We start from the raw sequence: 22,866 nt of genomic DNA on the forward strand, positions 1-22,866 counted from the left end.
AGATAGTGTGGGTGTGTTTCTGACCGGGAGAGGAGGAGATAGTGTGGGTGTGTTTCTGACCGGGAGAGGGGGAGATGGTGTGGGTGTGTTTCTGACCGGGAGAGGGGGAGATGGTGAGTGCGGGGTGTGTTTCTGACCGGGAGGGGGAGATAGTGTGTGTGCTCTTACTAAGACTGTGTTCTGCTGAACTGTCAATTCTTCTGCAGTAGATCACTGTGTGGCCTGACTATCTACAGGGGAGCAGGGAAGAGGGAGATTGAGAGAGGGGGATGGAAGGAGGGAAAGAAAATATGACAGAAGGGAGGTAGAAAGGGAACGAGTGAGGGGATGAAGGCAGGAGGAGGAGAGAAAATGAGAGAGGGTGGAGGGAGGGAAAAGGAGAGAGGGAAAAGTAGAGGAGAGGGGGGGGGGAGAGACATGACATTGTGCTGGCTGTTGATTTGTTTAAGCCTTAAGCGACAAGCTGCTCAGTCTGTTAGAACACACACACACACACACACACACACACACACACACACACACACACACACACACACACACACACACACACACACACACACACACACACACACACACACACACACACACACACACACACACACACACACACACAGTAAGGTCATACTCACTGAATTCTACATTCCCACCCACGGACATACAGTACCAGTCATAAGTTTGGACACACCTACTCATTCAAGGGTATTATTTCTTATTTTTCTACATTGTAGAATAATAGTGGAGACATCGAAACTCTGAACTAACACATATGGAATCATGTAGTAACCAAAAAAGTGTTAAACATATCAAAATATATAAAGTGCTGCATCAGATGACCTGGCCTCCACAATCACCCGACAACAACCCAATTGAGATGGTTTGGGATGAGTTGGACCGCAAAGTGAAGGAAAAGCAGACAACAAGTGCTCAGCATATGTGGGAACTCCTTCAAGACTGTTGGAAAAGCATTCCAGGTGAAGCTGGTTGAGAGAATGGCAAGAGTGGGCAAAGCGTGGCTACTTTGAAGAATCTTAAATCTAAAATATATTTTGATTTGTTTAACACTTGTTTGGTTACTACATGATTCCACGTTTTACTTCATAGTTTTGATGTCTCCACCATTATTCTATAATGTAGAAAATAGTTACAATAAAGAAAAACCCTTGAATGAGTAGGTGTCCACATTTTTGACTGGTACTGTATATGTACAATCACTCATACACACACTGCTTCAATCAAATCAAATCAAATCAAATTTATTTATATAGCCCTTCGTACATCAGCTGATATCTCAAAGTGCTGTACAGAAACCCAGCCTAAAACCCCAAACAGCAAACAATGCAGGTGTAAAAGCACGGTGGCTAGGAAAAGCTCCCTAGAAAGGCCAAAACCTAGGAAGAAACCTAGAGAGGAACCAGGCTATGTGGGGTGGCCAGTCCTCTTCTGGCTGTGCCGGGTAGAGATTATAACAGAACATGACCAAGATGTTCAAATGTTCATAAATGACCAGCATGGTCGAATAATAATAAGGCAGAACAGTTGAAACTGGAGCAGCAGCACAGTCAGGTGGACTGGGGACAGCAAGGAGTCATCATGTCAGGTAGTCCTGGGACATGGTCCTAGGGCCCAGGCCAGTTGAAACTGGAGCAGCAGCATGACCAGGTGGACTGGGGACAGCAAGGAGTCATCATGTCAGGTAGTCCTGGGGCATGGTCCAGCACTGATTGCTAGTAGAGTTCCCGTATGGCAGACACTCACACATACACACACTGCTTCAATCCAGCACTGATTGCTAGTAGAGTTCCCGTATGGCAGACACTCACACATACACACACTGCTTCAATCCAGCACTGATTGCTAGTAGAGTTCCCGTATGGCAGACACTCACACCTCTCCTCTGTGTGTCCTAGATTTCGCAGACCAACAGACCAAACCTGTCTCTGTTCCTCATTAAGTATTTTATGATGTTGGTAGTCGGGATCCCTTCAGTGTTCTGGGTGGGTAGCAAGAAGACCTGCTTCGAATGGGCCAGCTTCTTACACGGACAGACACGCAAAGAGTAAGTTGCTCAAACACGTTTTCTCTCCCTAACATAAGTAGATTTGCACTATATAACTGTCATGAACATCAATGTTTTTCTAATGACTTGCATGATTACTGGTAGTATTCATTTGGCAAAGATGATTTCTATCAAATAGAGATGCTGTATATGGAATGAAGCCACTACACGTTTTCTTTAGTTTAGGTCAAGTCAAAGGGCTCTATTCAATTCTGTGATAGAAATGTAAAGGGCCTGAATGTATTATAACTGCTGGCTTTATGTAAAGTGGAGATTTCAAATGAACAACTGTGGGTGATGTGTAGTGGTGCGGGTGATGTGTAGTGGTGTATAGTAGTGGTAGTGATAGGCCCCTTCTCTGCTCTCAACCCCCTCCCCTGTGATCAGAGCATTAACCCCCTCTCCCACCCCGTTCCACACACTCCTCCTTCCTCATCTACTGCACTGCCTTCCCTTTCTCTCTCCCCTCCCTCCTCTGCATGGCCTCCCCCCCAACCCTCCCTTCCACTTCCCCCCGTCTCGTCCCTCTCTCCCTTCTCCAGTAGTGTGGTGAACGAGAGTAGACAGGTGCTCCAGGAGCCAGATTTTTCCCAGCTGCTCCTGCAGGATCCCAACACCCCCGTGGTGAGGAAGTCCAGAGGGACGTCCACACAGGGCACCTCCACCCACGCGTCTTCCACCTACCTGGCCATGCTGGACGAGCCCCCCAGCGGGAGCACCAGCCGGGCAAGCAGTGTCCGCAGCCTCTATAGATCCAGAGACGGCAGGTAGGGACGGACGGGGATAAGGGGGGTAAACACAACATGGGACATCACTGTTATGTATAGTCCCAGATACCTGACCAACAGTCTCTCTCCTCTCCTGTCAGGTACACGGCGTGTAGTTTCCACGGAGTCGAGGATCGCCTCCCCTACGACAGCATGCTCCACCTCAACGACCAATCAGGGTCCAGACACTGCAGCACCAACCGTCAGGACAGCATATCAAGGCACGGCTCCACCCAGCGCCCTGAGAGCAAATCGCAGCACAGCAGCATCAAGGACCTTAGCAACATCACCCAGGCCATTCAGAGCGCCCCCGGCAACGGAATCCACAGAGTCCTAAAGGAGAATGGAGCCACTGCCTGAACTTCCCCCTAAACACGACCCTGTAGCTAAAACCCATGCCATCCTTTAAAATACACAAGTGTCTAGGCCTAGAGGTGGATGTTGATTTGGGACTGGGCATACTAGATCTTTGTGTGACAGTTTGAGAGTAAGGAGACTGTAGAAACAGGACATACTGCATGGTTGTTTGATAATCATACCTCAACATGTCCCCTCACTCAGCCTCACTAAACAGCACTGATAAATGAAGATAGCGGACATTGTAACATGGACCTGCACCAATAACACGGAAGAAACAATATTCTTGAATACAGAGTAGTCTCTCCAATGCTGTTTGTTCTTATCTATCGGCACGTTCCACTACTCAGGGAGGGATGAATCTAAGGATTTTAGATTCTAGATCGCTCCATTATCGGTCGCCAAAGCACTCTTTAAAAGACAAGACTTTATTCTTATAGACCACATTGTTTACCTGTACGTGAACTATTGTAGACTGGTTCTACTTTGACACGTCTATTGTTTTCATTGCACTTCTGTTAGAGGTACTGTAAGTGAGGAGTAGGGCCAGGAGTCTGTCTGTCCTATTGATGAATGAGCAGTTGTGAAGTGAGAGGCTGTATTGTATAACAGCGGACTTACAAACTCCAGTCTCATAGGTAGAATATGATAGTGTTCTTTTCCCTCAGAATTAGAATCAGTTGTATTGTTCCTCTCCTATGAATTGTATAGTTACATGTAAACCAGAACTTCTTCTAGTAATGGCAATGTGAATAGATGTACATTTGTTCTTTCTTTTTTTTTAATTGGGGAGGGAGGGTCATTTGTGACATTTTTAATAAACTCTTCTCATGGGAAATGTGTAAGTGGATCTGTGGCCAAGCCTGGAAGCCAAACCATGGTGAATCAGGCTATATGTCCCCTCCCAAGGAAAGAAAGGAAATCAGGACACGAACATCAGTGAAGCCGTATTTGTAACAGCCCTCCGTTTTATTGAAATACATCGGAGTCAGGTTAATATAATGAGCTCTCTCTTAATGAGCCAGTTTCCATACATTATTTGTTTGACCTTACACCTTAAATATTTCTGTGCAAAAAGAATCTACATCACCTGTAGTGGGTATCCTCAATAAAACTCCCCAACCGTTCAAATAAAATGAACAAGTCAAAATTAAAAACTAATCCAAAACAAAAAAATGATTACATCTATAACATGCGAAACTGTACAAATTATTACAAAGCTATCCTAGAAAAAAATGTGTAATGTGATATGAAAGAGCTAAATAATATAGAAGGAACTTAAGACCTCACTGAAATGCAAAGGCGTTTTCTTAAAAACAAATCTGGTTAGCATGGTGGCACCTCAGCCTCAAACTACTGCCTTTCACCCCTCTTCTCATCCTCGATTCAAAACACTTCGCTGAATTGTTCGACCCTTACACCTAGTCACAGCTAACTACACTGCGACTAAATTGAGCTCTTATTTCCCAAGTATAGACTGTTCTGTCACACTCATTTGAATTGTTAGGATGAAAATAATCATTGGTCGTGACATTCCTGAGGTTTTTTTTTTTTTAATAAGTGGGATGTACAATTTAAAGCCTGGTCTGAAATACTCAGACTAAGATATTTCCTCTTTCTCAGCAAATACATTCTACAGATAAGGTCCAGCAGATATGAATAGGGAGACTTGGTAGCTTAAAAGGAAATCTTAAGAGAGGAGAATAAGTTGAGACGGTTGAGTAAAACCAGCTTAGCGAGACTGACTCTTCCAGAGAAATTCTTATTTTTCAACCTCAATATAAAATGGTTTTCAAAAACACGTGGCATGAGCAGGCTAGAGATACATGGCTGTGTTTGACAAGGGAACAGAATACAATTGTGGTTTAGGGTTAAGATTTAGGAGTCCAATGGCAGGAATTTGTGTGTCATCTTTTTCTACACTTAATAGGATAGCTAAAGATAACCTGCCATGTATACTACTTGGTACACCACAACCCTCCTAAACAGAAGGTCCATTTCAGCAGTAAGTAACAATTGTAATTCATTAAATGGTCTGTAACATAGAAACAGTTCCTCATTAGAAAATATTTATTTTCCAGAATAAGAGTCCCCTCTCCCTTCCTCTTCAGAGATAAGAGACAGTTGATCTAAGCACATGACCAATGCTCAGAAACAATATCAAGTCAATTATTGTTTCCGTTCGACACAAATATGATCGACACCATTGTGGTGTGCATTAGGATTGGGGTCAATTCCATTTCAATTCAGGTAAGTAAACAGAAATTCCATCTCCGAGAGGCATTGAGGAGAATTAGAATGGAACTTCAGTTGACCAAATTAAAATGTAATGGACCCCTGTTTTGGTCTACATGAAGGTGATTGCATTAGCAGACAGCAATACACAGATTACCAGTTGATAGTAAGAACGTAACAGAAATGACGCGTTGGCCTGGTCACCCTAGAATTCTTTTACATTTTTAAACCTCCATTTTAGCCCAGCGGTGTCTGTTAATTCAAATCAACATCTCTTTACAATTGTATCGTCTCTTTTTTCCCCTAATCTATTGAAACATTCTGAAAAATAAGCAAGGCTCTCTGAAAAATAATGAAGACTCAAGATTCAAGTCATTCTTTTTTGGTTATAACAAGCTTTCCAAAATCTCTCTTAGAAGTCAAAGGAACATATTTGAGGTTCACAGGTCAGTACCACAGGGAATCACTATCAGTTTGGAAATATACATCCCCCTCAACTGATCTAACTGTGGATCATAGTGGAAAGAGTGGAGGAGGAAACACCTGTGTGTCTAAGTGTGAATGCATCTGACTACTAGCTTAAAATAAATGCACATATTTACTCAACAGCAGGGGTCCATGTGACCCATAAGAGTTTCCTCAAACCCAAATCAAAATAACACTCAACGGTTTGTCTCATACATGAAATAAAAATAACTTGTAAAAAAAAAATCTAAAAGCAATCATAAAAAGAACTGTGGTTTAAAATGGCTTTCGTGTGAATATAACCCCAAATCATTCTCAAAAAATAAGGAATCCCAGATCTTCTCCCATCACGTATTTCTCTATTGTATTTCCCTTATATATTATTCTCTACTTTTAACTTATGTACATTGTTGTGATGGGAATCAGCTTTTTGTAATTGGTCGGTGATTGGTCTATTACTGTACTTACGGTACTAGGTCTACACTACACAGATAATGGTCCCAGTTCAGTGGATGAGGTCAATGGCCATGTCATAAGGAAGTGGCAGAAGGAGCTGTGATGTCATCATAGAATGTTCGGTCTGCTTCTAAACTCTGCTGTCCCTAAGAATTCTAGAACATGAAGCACGTGAGGTCAGGGGTCAACCTAGAGTTAAAATACCCCTCATCATAGTTGTATTTTTTGCACTGCTTTACTGTAGCTTTTCACTGATGGTACAAACAAATGAAGTCACTGCACATATTTCACTTTCATGAGAAAAATAAAAATAAACATCATTGCTTTTTTTTGTGAGCCTTGTATTGTCAATGGAATGCCCCCTTTTCTTCTGATATTAACTACCGTTCCGGAAGAAAGCAAATGAAAGAAAGAGGAAACATCCTCTGTGAAACATCCTGTTCTGATTAATAAATAAAAGGTGGTCCCCCCCAAACCCAAAGGCTGCTATGTACACGTATCAAATGATCTGTTATTGTTCCATATTCATCCTCTTCTTCTTGTCGCTACTTGAGGTTTGTCTCTTTACAGGAGTTGCCAATTACATGGGGAGATACTCAACATGGGGCTAGTAGTGCTGTAATCAAAAGTACTTTCAATTAAACTTAGCGCTTCGCTTATTCTAGCTATCAGCTACAAAGCAGATGGAAGGATGTGTCAATTTTCATTCCTATTAAGTATGCCCCCTTCAAAAAAACACACACACAGGCGTCCACACAAACATTTGCAAGCACGCACGCACACACACACTTCACACACACTCATACACACACACACACACGCACGCACACACACACACACACACACACACACACACACACACACACACACACACACACACACGCGCATTAACATATGTTCTCCTAGTATTTCCTTCTTGGTCAAACACTTCCTTTCCCTGTGTTTGTTTGTAGATCTCAGTTCCAGTCAAAGGTGAAGTAAGTGGGAGGGGCCTGTGGCAGCAGGTGCAGTTCCGTGGGCAGGGGATAGGCGGAGCCAGGGGAGGGGGGGCCCAGTGAGGGTCAGGGATTGCAGCGGTGTGCTGTCTGTCACTCATGTGTCCCAGCCGGTCATGCGGTCTGTGCTCTCCAGAGAGAGGGACTTGGTCTTGTGGGGTGAGGCCGGGCTGGGGGGACTGCTGAATGTAGAACTGTTGGACGCCGTGGAGTGACGGGGTGAGTCAGAGTCCTGGAGAGAGAAAGGGAATAGGAGAAGAGGGACAGGGAGAGAGAGAGAGGCACTTAGATGTCATACTCTTCTCACAGCTAACCACAGAACAGGCTAGGTCACGTTCAGTAGGCATGCAATGCTGTGAAACACAGGATGGGACTGAACTTGTCTGAGAAAAAGAAGGCCAGTAGTTTATCGTTTAAAAAATGTTTTCTCAAATTCATGCCTACTGAACACAACTGATCCCTCCAATGAGTTCCAGTAGATCGAGGCTGGTCAACAAGTCCTCAGGGACCTGTGTGTGTGTCTGCTGATGTGGACATGGTGACATCACTTCATATCACATGGAGCGCTAGGCAACAAGGACTTAAAGCGCTAGAAACCTTCCACATCAACAGACAATGAGCAGCTCGATTGACCGGAAGTGACTGGCTGGAGCAAAGCGCCTACATGAGGTCCGGTCTGCTGTCTACTACTACAGTACTCAGCAGTCAGTGGCAGGGCCATTATGTTCCAGCCCAGCTCAAAACACACCTGGTTCAAATAATCAACACATACAGTGCCTTCAGAAAGTATTCAGACCCCTTGACTTTAACTACATTTTGTTACGTTACAGCCTTATTCTAAAATGTATTCCATTGTTTTTTCCCCTCATCAATCTACACACAATACCCCCAAATGACAAAGCAAAAACAAGTTTAGAATTTCTTGCTAATTTATTTAAAAAAAAACTGAAATATCACATTAACATAAGTATTCAGACCCTTTACTCAGTACTTTGTTGAAGCACCTTTGGCAGCGATAAAAAAGTTTTTTTTATTGAACGTTTATTTAACTAGGCAAGTCAGTTAAGAACCCATTCTTATTTTACAATGACGGCCTACCCTGGCCAAACCCTCCCCTAAACCGGATGACGCTGGGCCAATTGTGCGCCGCCCTATGAGACTCCTGATTACGGTCGGTTGGCACACCGCCCGGGATCAAACCAGGGTCTGTAGTGACGCCTTTAGCACTCAGATGCAGTGCCTTAGACCACTGCGCCACTCGGGAGTCTTACAGCATCGAGTTTTCTTGGGAATGACTCTACAAGCTTGGCACATCATTCTTCTCTGCAGATCCTCTCAAGCTCTGTCAGGTTGGATGGGGAGGGTTGCTGCACAGCTATTTTCAGGTCTCTCCAGAAATGTTCGATTGAGTTCAAGTCCGGCTCTGGCTGGGCCACTCAAGGACATTGAGACTTGTCATGAAGCTACTCCTGTGTTGTCTTGGCTGTGTGTGCTTAGCGTCATTGTCCTGTTGAAAGATGAAACTTCGCCCCCATTCTGAGGTCCTGAGGGCTCTGGAGCAGGTTTTTGTCAAGGATCTTGCTGTACTTTGCTCCATTCATCTTTGCCTCGATCCTGACTAGTCCCCCAGTCCCTGCCTCTGAAAAAACATCCCCACAGCATGATGCTGTCACCACCATGCTTCACTGTAGGGATAGTGCCAGGTTTCTTCCAGATGTGACACTCGGCATTCAGGCCAAAAACTTTAATCTCGGTTTCATCAGCCCAGAGAATATTGTTTCTCATGGTCAGAGTCTTTAGGTTCCTTTTGGACAACTCCAAGCTAGCTGTCACGTGCCTTTTACTGAGGAGTGGCTTCCGTCTGGCCACTACCATAAATGCCTGATTGGTGGAGTGCTGCAGAGATGGTTGTCCTTCTCGAAGGCTCTGTCAGAGTGGCCATCATGCTCTTGGTCACCTCCCTGACCAAGGCCCTTCTCCCCCGATTGCTCAGTTTGGCCGGGCTGCCAGCTCTAGGAAGAGTTTGGTGGTTCCAAACTTCTTCCATTTAAGAATGATGGAGGCCACTGTGTTCTTGGGCACCTTCAATGCTGCAAACATTTTTTGGTACCCTTCCCCAGATCTGTGCCTCGACACAATCCTATCTCTGAGCTCTAGACAATTCCTTCCACCTCATGGCTTGGTTTTTGCTCTGACATGCACTGTCAACTGTTGGACCTTATATAGACAGGTGTGTGCCTTTCAAAATCACTTCCAATTAATTGAATTTACCACAGATGGACTCCAATCAAGTTGTAGAAACATCTCAAGGATGATCAATGGAAACAGGATGCACCTGAGCTCAATTTCGAGTCTCATCGCAAAGGGTCTGAATACTTATTTAAATAAGGTATTTGTTTTTTAATTTGAATAATTTGCAAACATTTATAAAAACCTGTTTTGCTTTGTTATTATGGGGTATTGTGTGTAGATTGCTGAAAAAATATGATATTTAATACATTTTAGAATAAGGCTGTAATGTAACAAAGTCAAGGGATCTGAATACTTTCTGAAGGCACTGTACCATTGGTCTTGAAGCTATACCACAATTAGTTTATCACATTTGTGTGTGTGTGTGTGTGTGTTAGTGCTGAGGTGGAACAAAAGCCTGCATACATTGTTGGTCCTCCAAAATGATATGCCATGCCTACTATAGTACAGTGTAATGTCGTGGACAGCATTGAGACACTAGTTAGGGAAACCAGGTTTGAGAGTGTCTCCCTAGTAGGGTTTCAATACTCCAGTAACTTTCCAAATCGACAGGTTTTCCAGAAATGTCCTGCTCATTTCATCCTGATTCCGGAAATCTTCCAACTAGGATATCTGGAAAACCTGGCAATTTTAGGATAGTGAAGGGAATTTTTCAACACTTTAAAAGGGAGGTAGAGTGAGGGAGTTGTTGTTTCACAAACAATGTTTCACTTCTATGGCTATTTCTACAGTAGGCTTCGGCTGTGGGCGCAACAACTGTCCACAGGTACCGTAATGGCCTATGAGAGAGGAGAGCCACAGTATCCAGAGGATATTCCTGATAATCAGTCAGAACAGACACTAATGGTTATGATCAGATACATGGGTTGGGTTTCCACAGGGTTAGTATAGGGGGTAGGCCACAGGGTTAGTATAGGAGGTAGGCCACAGGGTTAGTATAGGGGGTAGGCCACAGGGTTAGTATAGGGGGTAGGCCACAGGGTTAGTATAGGGGTAGGCCACAGGGTTAGTGTAAGGGGTAGGCCACAGGGTTAGTGTAAGGGGTAGGCCACAGGGTTAGTATAGGGGGTAGGCCACAGGGTTAGTATAGGGGGTAGGCCACAGGGTTAGTATAGGGGGTAGGCCACAGGGTTAGTATAGGGGGTAGGCCACAGGGTTAGTATAGGGGGTAGGCCACAGGGTTAGTATAGGGGGTAGGCCACAGGGTTAGTATAGGGGGTAGGCCACAGGGTTAGTGTAAGGGGTAGGCCACAGGATTAGTGTAAGGGGTAGGCCACAGGATTAGTGTAAGGGGTAGGCCACAGGGTTAGTGTAAGGGGTAGGCCACAGAGTTAGGGGAAGGCCACAGGGTTAGTATAAGGGTTAGGGTCAGGGGAAGGCCAGAGTTAGGGTCAGGGGAAGGCCACAGAGTTAGGGTCAGGGGAAGGCCACAGAGTTAGGGTCAGGGGAAGGCCACAGAGTTAGGGTCAGGGGAAGGCCACAGAGTTAGGGTCAGGGGAAGGCCACAGAGTTAGGGTCATGGAAAGGCCACAAAGTTAGTATAAGGGGTAGGCCACAGGGTTAGTGTAAGGGGTAGGCCACAGGGTTAGTATAGGGGGTAGGCCACAGGGTTAGTATAGGGGGTAGGCCACAGGGTTAGTATAGGGGTAGGCCACAGGGTTAGTATAGGGGGTAGGCCACAGGGTTAGTATAGGGGTAGGCCACAGGGTTAGTATAGGGGTAGGCCACAGGGTTAGTATAGGGGGTAGGCCACAGGGTTAGTGTAAGGGGTAGGCCACAGGATTAGTGTAAGGGGTAGGCCACAGGGTTAGTGTAAGGGGTAGGCCACAGGGTTAGTATAAGGGGTAGGCCACAGAGTTAGGGGAAGGCCACAGGGTTAGTATAAGGGTTAGGGTCAGGCCACAGAGTTAGGGTCAGGGGAAGGCCACAGAGTTAGGGTCAGGGGAAGGCCACAGAGTTAGGGTCAGGGGAAGGCCACAGAGTTAGGGTCAGGGGAAGGCCACAGAGTTAGGGTCAGGGGAAGGCCACAGAGTTAGGGTCATGGAAAGGCCACAAAGTTAGTATAAGGGGTAGGCCACAGGGTTAGTGTAAGGGGTAGGCCACAGGGTTAGTGTAAGGGGTAGGCCACAGGGTTAGTGTAAGGGGTAGGCCACAGGGTTAGTGTAAGGGGTAGGCCACAGGGTTAGTGGCAGGCCACAGGGTTAGTATAAGGGGTAGGCCACAGAGTTAGGGTTAGGGGAAGGCCACAGGGTTAGTATAAGGGGAAGGCCACAGGGTTAGGGTCAGGGGTAGGCCACAGGGTTAGGGTCAGGGGAAGGCCACAGGGTTAGGGTCAGGGGAAGGCCACAGAGTTAGGGTCAGGGGAAGGCCACAGGGTTAGTATAAGGGGTAGGCCACAGAGTTAGGGTTAGGGGAAGGCCACAGGGTTAGTATAAGGGGTAGGCCACAGAGTTGGGGTCAGGGGAAGGCCACAGGGTTAGTATAAGGGGTAGGCCACAGAGTTAGGGTTAGGCCACAGGGTTAGTATAAGGGGTAGGCCACAGAGTTGGGGTCAGGGGAAGGCCACAGGGTTAGTGTAAGGGGAAGGCCAGAGGGTTAGTGTAAGGGGAAGGCCAGAGGGTTAGGTCCCAGGGTTCAGGGTTAGGTCCCAGGGTTAAGTCCCAGGGTTAGGGTCCCAGGGTTAAGTCCCAGGGTTAGGGTTAGGTCCCAGGGTTAAGTCCCAGGGTTAGGGTTAGGTCCCAGGGTTAGGTCCCAGGGTTAGGTCCCAGGGTTAGGTCCCAGGGTTAGGTCCCAGGGTTAGGGTTAGGTCCCAGGGTTAGGGTTAGGTCCCAGGGTTAGGGTTAGGTCCCAGGGTTAGGGTTAGGTCCCAGGGTTAGGGTTAGGTCCCAGGGTTAAGTCCCAGGGTTAGGGTTAAGTCCCAGGGTTAGGGTTAGGTCCCAGGGTTAGGGTTAAGTCCCAGGGTTAGGGTTAGGTCCCAGGGTTAGGGTTAGGTCCCAGGGGGTTAGGTCCCAGGGTTAGGCCACAGGGGGAGAATATGGAAACAGACAAAACATGCAGGGTAGAGGATGGTGACACACTATTCTGAAAACCAATTCAGGTACCTAAGAGCGGAGCCACACTAGAGCAGGCCAGGGGAGAGGGGGACGAGCAACAACCCTCTAGCCAGAGACAAGGGGGGGCAGGGCATCTGTGACATGGCCATCAGATGCTGAAATGGTGCAGTGGACAGGAGGGGGACTGATGGTGGCTTTGGGGCAAAGCTTCACGACTGTGTGTGTGTGTGTGTGGTTGAGGATACAGCGTGTCTGGGTTGGTTGTATGTGTGTGTGTGTGTGGTTGAGGATACAGTGTGTCTGGGTTGGTTGTATGTATGTGTGTGTGTGTGTGGTTGAGGATACAGTGTGTCTGGGTTGGTTGTATGTATGTGTGTGTGTGTGTGTGTGGTTGAGGATACAGCGTGTCTGGGTTGGTTGTATGTGTGTGTGTGTGTGTGTGGTTGAGGATACAGCGTGTCTGGGTTGGTTGTATGTGTGTGTGTGTGTGTGTGTGGTTGAGGATACAGTGTGTCTGGGTTGGTTGTATGTGTGTGTGTGTGTGTGTGTGTGGTTGAGGATACAGCGTGTCTGGGTTGGTTGTATGTATGTGTGTGTGTGTGTGTGGTTGAGGATACAGTGTGTCTGGGTTGGTTGTATGTGTGTGTGTGTGTGTGTGTGTGTGTGTGTGTGTGTGGTTGAGGATACAGCTTGTCTGGGTTGGTTGTATGTATGTGTGTGTGTGTGTGTGGTTGAGGATACAGTGTGTCTGGGTTGGTTGTATGTGTGTGTGTGTGTGTGTGTGGTTGAGGATACAGTGTGTCTGGGTTGGTTGTATGTATGTGTGTGTGTGTGTGTGTGGTTGAGGATACAGCGTGTCTGGGTTGGTTGTATGTATGTGTGTGTGTGTGTGTGTGGTTGAGGATACAGCGTGTCTGGGTTGGTTGTATGTGTGTGTGTGTGTGTGTGTGTGGATACAGTGTGTCTGGGTTGGTTGTATGTATGTGTGTGTGTGTGTGGTTGAGGATACAGTGTGTCTGGGTTGGTTGTATGTATGTGTGTGGTTGAGGATACAGTGTGTCTGGGTTGGTTGTATGTGTGTGTGTGTGGTTGAGGATACAGTGTGTCTGGGTTGGTTGTATGTGTGTGTGTGTGTGTGTGTGGTTGAGGATACAGTGTGTCTGGGTTGGTTGTATGTGTGTGTGTGTGTGTGTGGTTGAGGATACAGTGTGTCTGGGTTGGTTGTATGTATGTGTGTGTGTGTGTGTGTGGTTGAGGATACAGTGTGTCTGGGTTGGTTGTATGTATGTGTGTGTGTGTGTGTGTGTGGTTGAGGATACAGTGTGTCTGGGTTGGTTGTATGTATGTGTGTGTGTGTGTGTGGTTGAGGATACAGTGTGTCTGGGTTGGTTGTATGTATGTGTGTGTGTGTGTGTGTGTGGTTGAGGATACAGTGTGTCTGGGTTGGTTGTATGTGTATGGGTGCTGACATTACCTTCATCTTACTAAGCAGGGTCCTTAAAGCCCTTTTCAGATCAGGGGTCTTCTCCGATGGTGAGACCGCCTGCCACTGGAGAGGTAAGAGTTACAGACTCAGCGGCCCAGCCCAGAGAACAACATGCTGGGGCTGGGGGAGCGTAGAGAGGGCTGGGGGGAGTGAGATGGGGGCAGGCACAAATCACGATGGAGCCAGCCAGGTATGAGGAACAGTGGGGGTGGTACGGTAGACAGTCAGCCAGGTATGAGGAACAGTGAGGGTGGTACGGTAGACAGTCAGCCAGGTCTGAGGGAGGGTGGTACGGTAGACAGTCAGCCAGGTCTGAGGGAGGGGGGTACGGTAGACAGTCAGCCAGGTCTGAGGGAGGGTGGTACGGTAGATAGTCAGCCAGGTCTGAGGGAGGGTGGTACGGTAGACAGTCAGCCAGGTCTGAGGGAGGGTGGTACGGTAGACAGTCAGCCAGGTCTGAGGGAGGGTGGTACGGTAGACAGTCAGCCAGGTCTGAGGGAGGGGGGGTACGGTAGACAGTCAGCCAGGTCTGAGGGAGGGTGGTACGGTAGATAGTCAGCCAGGTCTGAAGGAGGGGGGTACGGTAGACAGTCAGCCAGGTCTGAGGGAGGGGGTACGGTAGATAGTCAGCCAGGTCTGAAGGAGGGGGTACGGTAGACAGTCAGCCAGGTCTGAGGGAGGGGGGGTACGGTAGATAGTCAGCCAGGTCTGAAGGAGGGGGGGTACGGTAGACAGTCAGCCAGGTCTGAGGGAGGGGGTTGGTATGGTAGACAGCCAGGCCAGAAGAGGGAGCCAAAGGCAGGATGGCTAGCTAAGGCTAGAATCACTGTTGGAGGATGGCTAGATGCTTGAGGTAAAAATTGCTCTTAATCACAGATCTAGGACCAGATTATTATACGCCAAATCTAACTTGAATCATCATGGGGATGAAGAACTATCTGACTCTGAATCCGTAGTTAAGGGTGAATTGTAGATACATCTGGCTGGGTGGGTGGTTGAGGCTGCGGGTGGGAGAGGAGAGGCCATGTGCAGATAACCATAGGGGGTGGCTGAGGTCAGGATTGGGTAGGGTAGGGGGCCGATTTGAGTTCCCTGTGAGGGGCTGTGATGGGGATAGCATGCTGGTGCCAGGAACCAATCGGATTGAGGAAGGGATGAGGCGAAGGGCGAGAGGCACGAGAACACGGAGGCTGGGTGGTGGATGTGGTGGTGGCAGAGTTATGGGGAACACTTTGATATGTATATGTTTGATATATTCTATATTATAGGTCTTCCACGTCATTGGTCACCAGCTAGAGTATTTTTACTCTCTGTGTATTGATATGGCACCATTTCTCACCTGAGTGATCCGTGTCATATTTAGAGCAACTGTGCTCAAATGATTCATTAAACGTTATTTCAGACCCATCCATTTAACTATCACAACCAAAATACAACTCAGAACACTACGAGATATGACTGATCAGAACAACTTCATGTCCTAATGGTATATCATATGAGACATTCACCCGATTCAACACAATTCTACCCAATTGTTAGTAGTTTAGTTTTATTAGCCCTAATCAAGTGCACTTCACCCAGGCACCCTAGGGAGGGAGTACGCTAGGCTGGTCACATACCTCTCTGTCGAATTGGGAGAGGGGTGCGTCGCTGCAGCCGTCCATACCCCCTCCGGAGGACAAGGAGCTCTCGGAGGGAGAGGTCATGGTTTGGCGCTTAGAGCTGTAGCTACCCCCAGAGAGCTCTCTCCTCAACGCACTGCCGTTCTGAGATGACGAACCTGGAGAGAGAAATAAAAAGGGAAAGGGAAGAAAGAGAGGAATGGGGAGAGAGAGGGACAGAGAAGGGGAGAGGGGGAGGTAGGAATGGGGAGAGAGAGGGACAGAGAAGGGGAGAGGAGGAGGTAGGAATGGGGAGAGAGAGGGACAGAGAAGGGGAGAGGGGAGGTAGGAATGGGGAGAGAGAGGGACAGAGAAGGGGAGAGGAGGAGGTAGGAATGGGGAGAGAGAGGGACAGAGAAGGGGAGAGGGGGAGGTAGGAATGGGGAGAGAGAGGGACAGAGAAGGGGAGAGGAGGAGGTAGGAATGGGGAGAGAGAGGGACAGTGAAGGGGAGAGGAGGAGGTAGGAATGGGGAGAGAGAGGGACAGAGAAGGGGAGGTAGGAATGGGAGAGAGAGGGACAGAGAAGGGGAGAGGGGGAATGGGTAGAGAGGGACAGAGAAGGGGAGAGGGGGAATGGGGAGAGAGAGGGACAGAGAAGGGAGAGGGGGAGGTAGGAATGGGGAGAGAGAGGGACAGAGAAGGGGAGAGGGGGAGGTAGGAATGGGGAGAGAGAGGGACAGAGAAGGGGAGAGGAGGAGGTAGGAATGGGGAGAGAGAGGGACAGAGAAGGGAGAGGGGGAGGTAGGAATGGGGAGAGAGAGGGACAGAGAAGGGGAGAGGGGAGGTAGGAATGGGGAGAGAGAGGGACAGAGAAGGGGAGAGGAGGAGGTAGGAATGGGGAGAGAGAGGGACAGAGAAGGGGGGAGGTAGGAATGGGGAGAGAGAGGGACAGAGAAGGGGAGAGGAGGAGGTAGGAATGGGGAGAGAGAGGGACAGAAGGGGAGAGGGGGAGGTAGGAATGGGGAGAGAGAGGGACAGAAGGGGAGAGGGGAGAGAAGGGGGAGGTAGGAGTGGGGAGAGAGAGGGACAGAGAAGGGGAGAGGGGGAGGTAGGAATGGGGAGAGAGAGGGACAGAGAAGGGGAGAGGGGGAGGTAGGAATGGGGAGAGAGAGGGACAGAGAAGGGGAGAGGGGGAGGTAGGAATGGAAGATAATCATTTGTATCAGTCAATACAACACAAATGCATATAAATCTACTTTCCATTTTTCATTAGTAACAGGCACACCATTTCACTACCCAGTCCTAGATTTATAACAATGCTTTTTTAATCCCCTTTTTATTATACAATATTTCTTTATCAAGCCTACTAGCCTAGTGTGTTTGGTAGTGTGGTACTTACGGATGCCCAGTCCACTGCTGGCGCTCATGGACCGTCCCGGCTCGGCTCTGTTTTTAGTGATGGAGGGGATGGACACGGAGCCACTGAAGCCTGCAGCACGACTCTCCTGAACACGCAAGTTCTGCATTAAGACAGGAGAGGACAGAGACCGACGGGGACGGATGAGGACAGAGACCGACAGATGAGCACAGAAGATATATAGATTATGGAGATGAAAACACAAAGACAGAAAAATGTGTGAATACACATATTCACATAATGATACAAATATGAACACATATGCATACATACAACAATTTATATAGAGATGATGACCACACATATTGACATTCAATCACAAACGACAACAAACATACAAACACAGATAAAAGAGGAACAAATACCGAGCAGAAATCTACGGACACACTGTAGTGGTCTGTCTTACCACGGGTAGGTCTTTACAAAGCAGACTGATATGGACTGTAGTGGTCTATCTTACCACGGGCAGACTGATATGGACTGTAGTGGTCTGTCTTACCACGGGCAGGTCTTTACAAAGCAGACTGATATGGACTGTAGTGGTCTATCTTACCACAGGCAGACTGATATGGACTGTAGTGGTCTGTCTTACCACAGGCAGACTGATATGGACTGTAGTTGTCTGTCTTACCACGGGCAGACTGATATGGACTGTAGTTGTCTGTCTTACCACGGGCAGACTGATATGGACTGTAGTTGTCTGTCTTACCACGGGCAGACTGATATGGACTGTAGTTGTCTGTCTTACCACGGGCAGACTGATATGGACTGTAGTTGTCTGTCTTACCACAGGCAGACTGATATGGACTGTAGTTGTCTGTCTTACCACGGGCAGACTGATATGGACTGTAGTTGTCTGTCTTACCACAGGCAGACTGATATGGACTGTAGTTGTCTGTCTTACCACGGCAGACTGATATGGACTGTAGTTGTCTGTCTTACCACGGGCAGACTGATATGGACTGTAGTTGTCTGTCTTACCACGGGCAGACTGATATGGACTGTAGTTGTCTGTCTTACCACGGGCAGACTGATATGGACTGTAGTTGTCTGTCTTACCACGGGCAGACTGATATGGACTGTAGTGGTCTGTCTTACCACAGGCAGACTGATATGGACTGTAGTGGTCTGTCTTACCACAGGCAGACTGATATGGACTGTAGTGGTCTGTCTTACCACAGGCAGACTGATATGGACTGTAGTGGTCTGTCTTACCACAGGCAGACTGATATGGACTGTAGTGGTCTGTCTTACCACGGGCAGACTGATATGGACTGTAGTGGTCTGTCTTACCACGGGCAGGTCTTTACTGATGATCTGGTATAGACTAAAGCAGACTGATATGGACTGTAGTGGTCTGTCTTACCACGGGCAGGTCTTTACTGATGATCTGGTATAGACTAAAGCAGACTGATATGGACTGTAGTGGTCTGTCTTACCACGGGCAGGTCTTTACTGAGGATCTGGTATAGACTAAAGCAGACTGAAATGGACTGTTGGGGTTCTCACCATGGGCAGGTCTTTACTGAGGATCTGGTATAGACTAAAGCAGACTGAAATGGACTGTTGGGGTTCTTACCATGGGCAGGTCTTTACTGAGGATCTGGTATAGACTAAAGCAGACTGAAATGGACTGTTGGGGTTCTTACCATGGGCAGGTCTTTACTGAGGATCTGGTATAGACTAAAGCAGACTGAAATGGACTGTTGGGGTTCTTACCATGGGCAGGTCTTTGAGAATCTGGATGCCGTCTCCAGGTCCCATGTGGGCCACGTGGTTGAAGTTGGTGGGGTTGGAGATCAGCTTGTTCCTCATCTCTGGGTCTCTCAGCATCTCCCTACATAAGGGACACAAACACAGATCAGCTGACTGAATGCCCCTGTGGAGAGTGAAGGAGAAGCGTCTATAGTGTACTATGTAGGGTGTAATAGTGTACATCCTCTGCTGCCATCTCTCATTCTCTGGGTCTCTGAATAAGAAGCATCTATAGTGTGTACTATGTAGTGTCTTCTATGTAGTGTGCAGTGTGTACTATGTAGTGTTTACTATAGTGCATTCAGAAAATATTCAGACCCATTGACTTTTTCCACATTCTGTTATGTTACAGTCTTATTCTAAAATGGATGAAATTGTTTTTCCCCCCTCTCATCAATCTACACACAATACCCCATAATGACAAAACAAAAACAGGTTTTTAAGACACAAAAAATAAATAATGAAATATCACATTTGCATAAGTATTCAGATCCTTTACTCAGAACTTCGTTGAACAACCCTTGGCAGCGATAACAGCCTTGAGTCTTCTTGGGTATGGCTCACACCTGTATTTGGAGAGTTCCTCACATTCCTCTCTGCAGATCCTCTCAAGCTCTGTCATGTTGGATGGGGAGCATTGCTGCACAGCTATTTTCAGATCTCTCCAGAGATATTCGATCGGGTTCAGGCTCTGGCTGGGCCACTCAAGGACATTCCGAGACTTGTCACGAAGCCATTCCTGCATTGTCTTGGCTGTGTGCTTAGGGTCGTTGTCCTGTTGGAAGGTGAACCTTCACCCCAGTCTGAGGTCCTGAGCGCTCTGGAGCAGGTTTTCATCAAGGATCTCTCTGTACTTTGCTAAGTTAATCTTTCCCTCGATCCTGACTAGTCTTCCAGGCCCTGTCACTGAAAAACATCCCCACAGCATGATGCTGCCACCAACATGCTTCACCGTAGGGATGTTGCCAGGTTTCCTCCAGATGTGACGCTTTGCATTCAGGCCAAAGAGTTCAATCTTGGTTTCATCAGACCAGAGCATCTTTGTTTCTCATGGTCTGCGAGTCTTTAAATCAAATTATATTTGTCACATACACATGGTTAGCAGATGTTAATGGAAGTGTAGCGAAATACTTGTGCTTCCGACAATGCAGTAATAACCAACGAGAAATCTAACCTAACAATTTCACAACAATTACCTTAAAACACACACAAGTGTAAAGGAATGAATAAGAATATGTACATAACAAAAATATATGAATGAGTGATGGTACAGAACGGCATAGGCAAGATGCAGTGGATGGTATAAAGTACAGTATATACATATGAGATGAGTAATGTAGGGTATGTAAACATATAAAAGTGGCATAGTTTAAAGTGGCTAGTGATACATCACATAAAGATGGCAAGATGCAGTAGATGATATTGAGTGCAGGATATACATATCATATGAGATGAGTAATGTAGGGTATGTAAACATTATGTGAAGTGGCATTGTTTAAAGTGGCTAGTAATACATGTATTACATCAATTTTTCCATTATTAAAGTGGCTGGAGATGAGTCAGTATGTTGGCAGCAGCCACTCAATGTTAGTGATAGCTGTTAAACAGTCTGATGGCCTTGAGACTGAAAAACATCCGTCTCTCGGTCCCTGCTTTGATGCACCTGTACTGACCTCGCCTTCTGGATGGTAGCGATGTGAACAGGCAGTGGCTCGGGTGGTTGTTGTCCTTGATGATCTTTTTGGCCTTCCTGTGACATCAGGTGGTGTAGGTGTCCTGGAGGGCAGGTACTTTTCCCCCGGTGATGCGTCGTGCAGACCTCACTACCCTCTGGAGAGCCTCACGGTTATGGGCGGAGCAGGTGCCGTACCAGGCAGTGATACAGCCCGACAGGATGCTCTCGAATGTGCATCTGTAAAAGTTTGTGAGTGCTTTTGGTGACAAGTGGAATTTCTTCAGCCTCCTGAGGTTGAGAACCTATTGGGGCGGTAAGCAAATTGCAGTGGGTCTAGGGTGTCAGGTAGGGTGGAGGTGATATGGTCCTTGACTAGTCTCTCAAAGCACTTCACGATGACGGAAGTGAGTGCTACGGGGCGGCAGTCATTTAGCTCAGTTACCTTAGCTTTCTTGGGAACAGGAGCAATGGTGGCCCTCTTGAAGCATGTGGGAACAGCACACTGGGATAATGATTGATTGAATATCCTGGTCTGCGACGGGGCTGGTTTTCCTTCAATAGTCCATGATTGACTGTAGACCCTGTCACATACCTCTCGTGTCTGAGTCGTTGAATTGAGACTCTACTTTGTCTCTATAGTGACGCATAGCTTGTTTGATAGCCTTGCGGAGGGAATAACTACACTGTTTGTATTCGGTCATGTTTCTGGTCACCTTGCCCTGATTAAAAGCAGTGGTTCGCGCTTTCAGTTTTGCGCGAATGCTGCCATGAATCCACGGATTCTGGTTTGGGAATGTTTTAATAGATGCTGTGGGTACGAGCTAATAAACCCGCTCACCGAATCAGCGTATTCATCAATGTTGTTGTTCGCCGCAATGCGGAACATATCCCAGTCCTCATGATCGAAGCAATCTTGAAGCGTGGAATCCGATTGGAGGGACAGCGTTGAACAGACCTGAGCGCAGGAGCTTTCTGTCTATAGGCTGGAAGCAGATCAGTGCCTTGACACAATCCCGTCTTGTGGCTCTACGGACATTTCCTTCGACCTCATGGCTTGCTTTTTGCTCTGACATACACTGCCAACTGTTGGACCTTATATAAAGCAGGTGTGTGCCTTTCCAAATCATGTCCAATCAATTTAATTTACCATAGGTGGACTCCATTCAAGTTGTAGAAACATCTCACGGATGATCAATGGAAACAGGATGCACCTGAGCTCAATTTTGAGTCTCATATCAAAAGGGTCTGAATACTTACGTAAATAAGGTATTTCTGTTTTTGATTTTAGTAAACGTGCCACAGTTTCTACTAACCTGTTTTTGCTTTGTCATTTTGGGGTATTGTGTGTAGAATGATGAGGAAAAATGTTTATTTAATCCAGTTTAGAATAAGGCTATAACGTAACAAAATGTGGAAAAAGTTGAGGGGTCTGAAATGTCTGAATACTTACCGAATGCACCGTACATAGTGTGTACTATGTAGTATGTACTATGTAGTGTACCTCCTCTGCTGCATCCTCTCCTCCTCAGGGACTCTGAAGGAGAAGTGTCTCTTGTTGTTCATGCTGCGAACCATCTGCTTCCTGCTGTTGTCTGACGTCTCAGGAACCACCAACTCGTCACCCTCTGGAATATTAACAAGATTGACCACGTCATCAACAACAAAAAATCACGACAATCCTATTGTGGAATACGACCATTAGAATGAGAATTACACTCAGGAGAGGTACACATCTCAATGATTTATTCTAACTGACCTGCAGTCTAGATGCATTTCCTGTGTGTCACTGACCTGCAGTCTTGTTTCTGAAGTAGATGAGCCTCACAGTCTCAAGACCCAGGAGGTTCAGGGATCCATCCGGGTTCAGAGGTCGCACCTTCAGGAAGATACAACGGGGTCAAAGGTTAAACCTACCATGCACACACACCAATTCGACTAACGGCCCTCCGCTACATCTGCAGTCCTATACTCTCACCTTCTTCAATGGTATGGTCTGAATCCACTCCATGGTGTTGACATCAAAAACATCCACAGCATTCTCACTGTACACTGACAGGTAGGGGGCGTTGTAACCTGGTGAGGAGAAAGAAGGCCAACGTCAGCTTCAGGCTTAAAGCTACACTACCGTTCAAAAGTTTGAAATATCCTCGTTTTCCATGAAAACATACATGAAATGAGTTGAAAAATGAATAGGAAATATAGTAAAGACTTTGACAAGGTCATAATTATTTTAATTAAAATAATAATTGTGTCCTTCAAACTTTGCTTTCGTCAAAGAATCCTCAATTTGCGGCAAT

The 22,866-nt window shown here is 46.9% G+C and overlaps 2 protein-coding genes across 2 annotated transcripts in view; one reads left to right on the forward strand and one right to left on the reverse strand.

Annotated features, from left to right (window-relative positions):
* The window catches only part of LOC115120971 (frizzled-3-like), a 55,036-nt gene extending 47,979 nt beyond the window's left edge, over positions 1–7,057 (forward strand). Inside the window, exons 6-8 of the mRNA XM_065026230.1 lie at positions 1,908–2,056; positions 2,599–2,823; positions 2,925–7,057. Coding sequence (XP_064882302.1) covers positions 1,908–2,056; positions 2,599–2,823; positions 2,925–3,183 — 633 coding nt within the window. The 3' untranslated portion in view covers positions 3,184–7,057. The remainder of the gene's footprint in view (positions 1–1,907; positions 2,057–2,598; positions 2,824–2,924) is intronic.
* Positions 4,117–22,866, reverse strand: part of LOC115140381 (serine/threonine-protein kinase MRCK alpha-like) — a 125,751-nt gene continuing 107,001 nt past the window's right edge. Inside the window, exons 36-43 of the mRNA XM_065026231.1 lie at positions 22,545–22,642; positions 22,361–22,445; positions 22,071–22,194; positions 18,859–18,976; positions 17,122–17,242; positions 15,740–15,900; positions 14,109–14,183; positions 4,117–7,563 (exon numbers count right to left, since the gene is read on the reverse strand). Of these exons, the coding sequence (XP_064882303.1) occupies positions 7,429–7,563; positions 14,109–14,183; positions 15,740–15,900; positions 17,122–17,242; positions 18,859–18,976; positions 22,071–22,194; positions 22,361–22,445; positions 22,545–22,642 (917 nt within the window). The 3' untranslated portion in view covers positions 4,117–7,428. The remainder of the gene's footprint in view (positions 7,564–14,108; positions 14,184–15,739; positions 15,901–17,121; positions 17,243–18,858; positions 18,977–22,070; positions 22,195–22,360; positions 22,446–22,544; positions 22,643–22,866) is intronic.

This window comes from Oncorhynchus nerka, linkage group LG13 (genome assembly GCF_034236695.1).
Source record: "Oncorhynchus nerka isolate Pitt River linkage group LG13, Oner_Uvic_2.0, whole genome shotgun sequence".
In the NCBI taxonomy this organism is placed as follows: Eukaryota; Metazoa; Chordata; class Actinopteri; order Salmoniformes; family Salmonidae; genus Oncorhynchus; species Oncorhynchus nerka.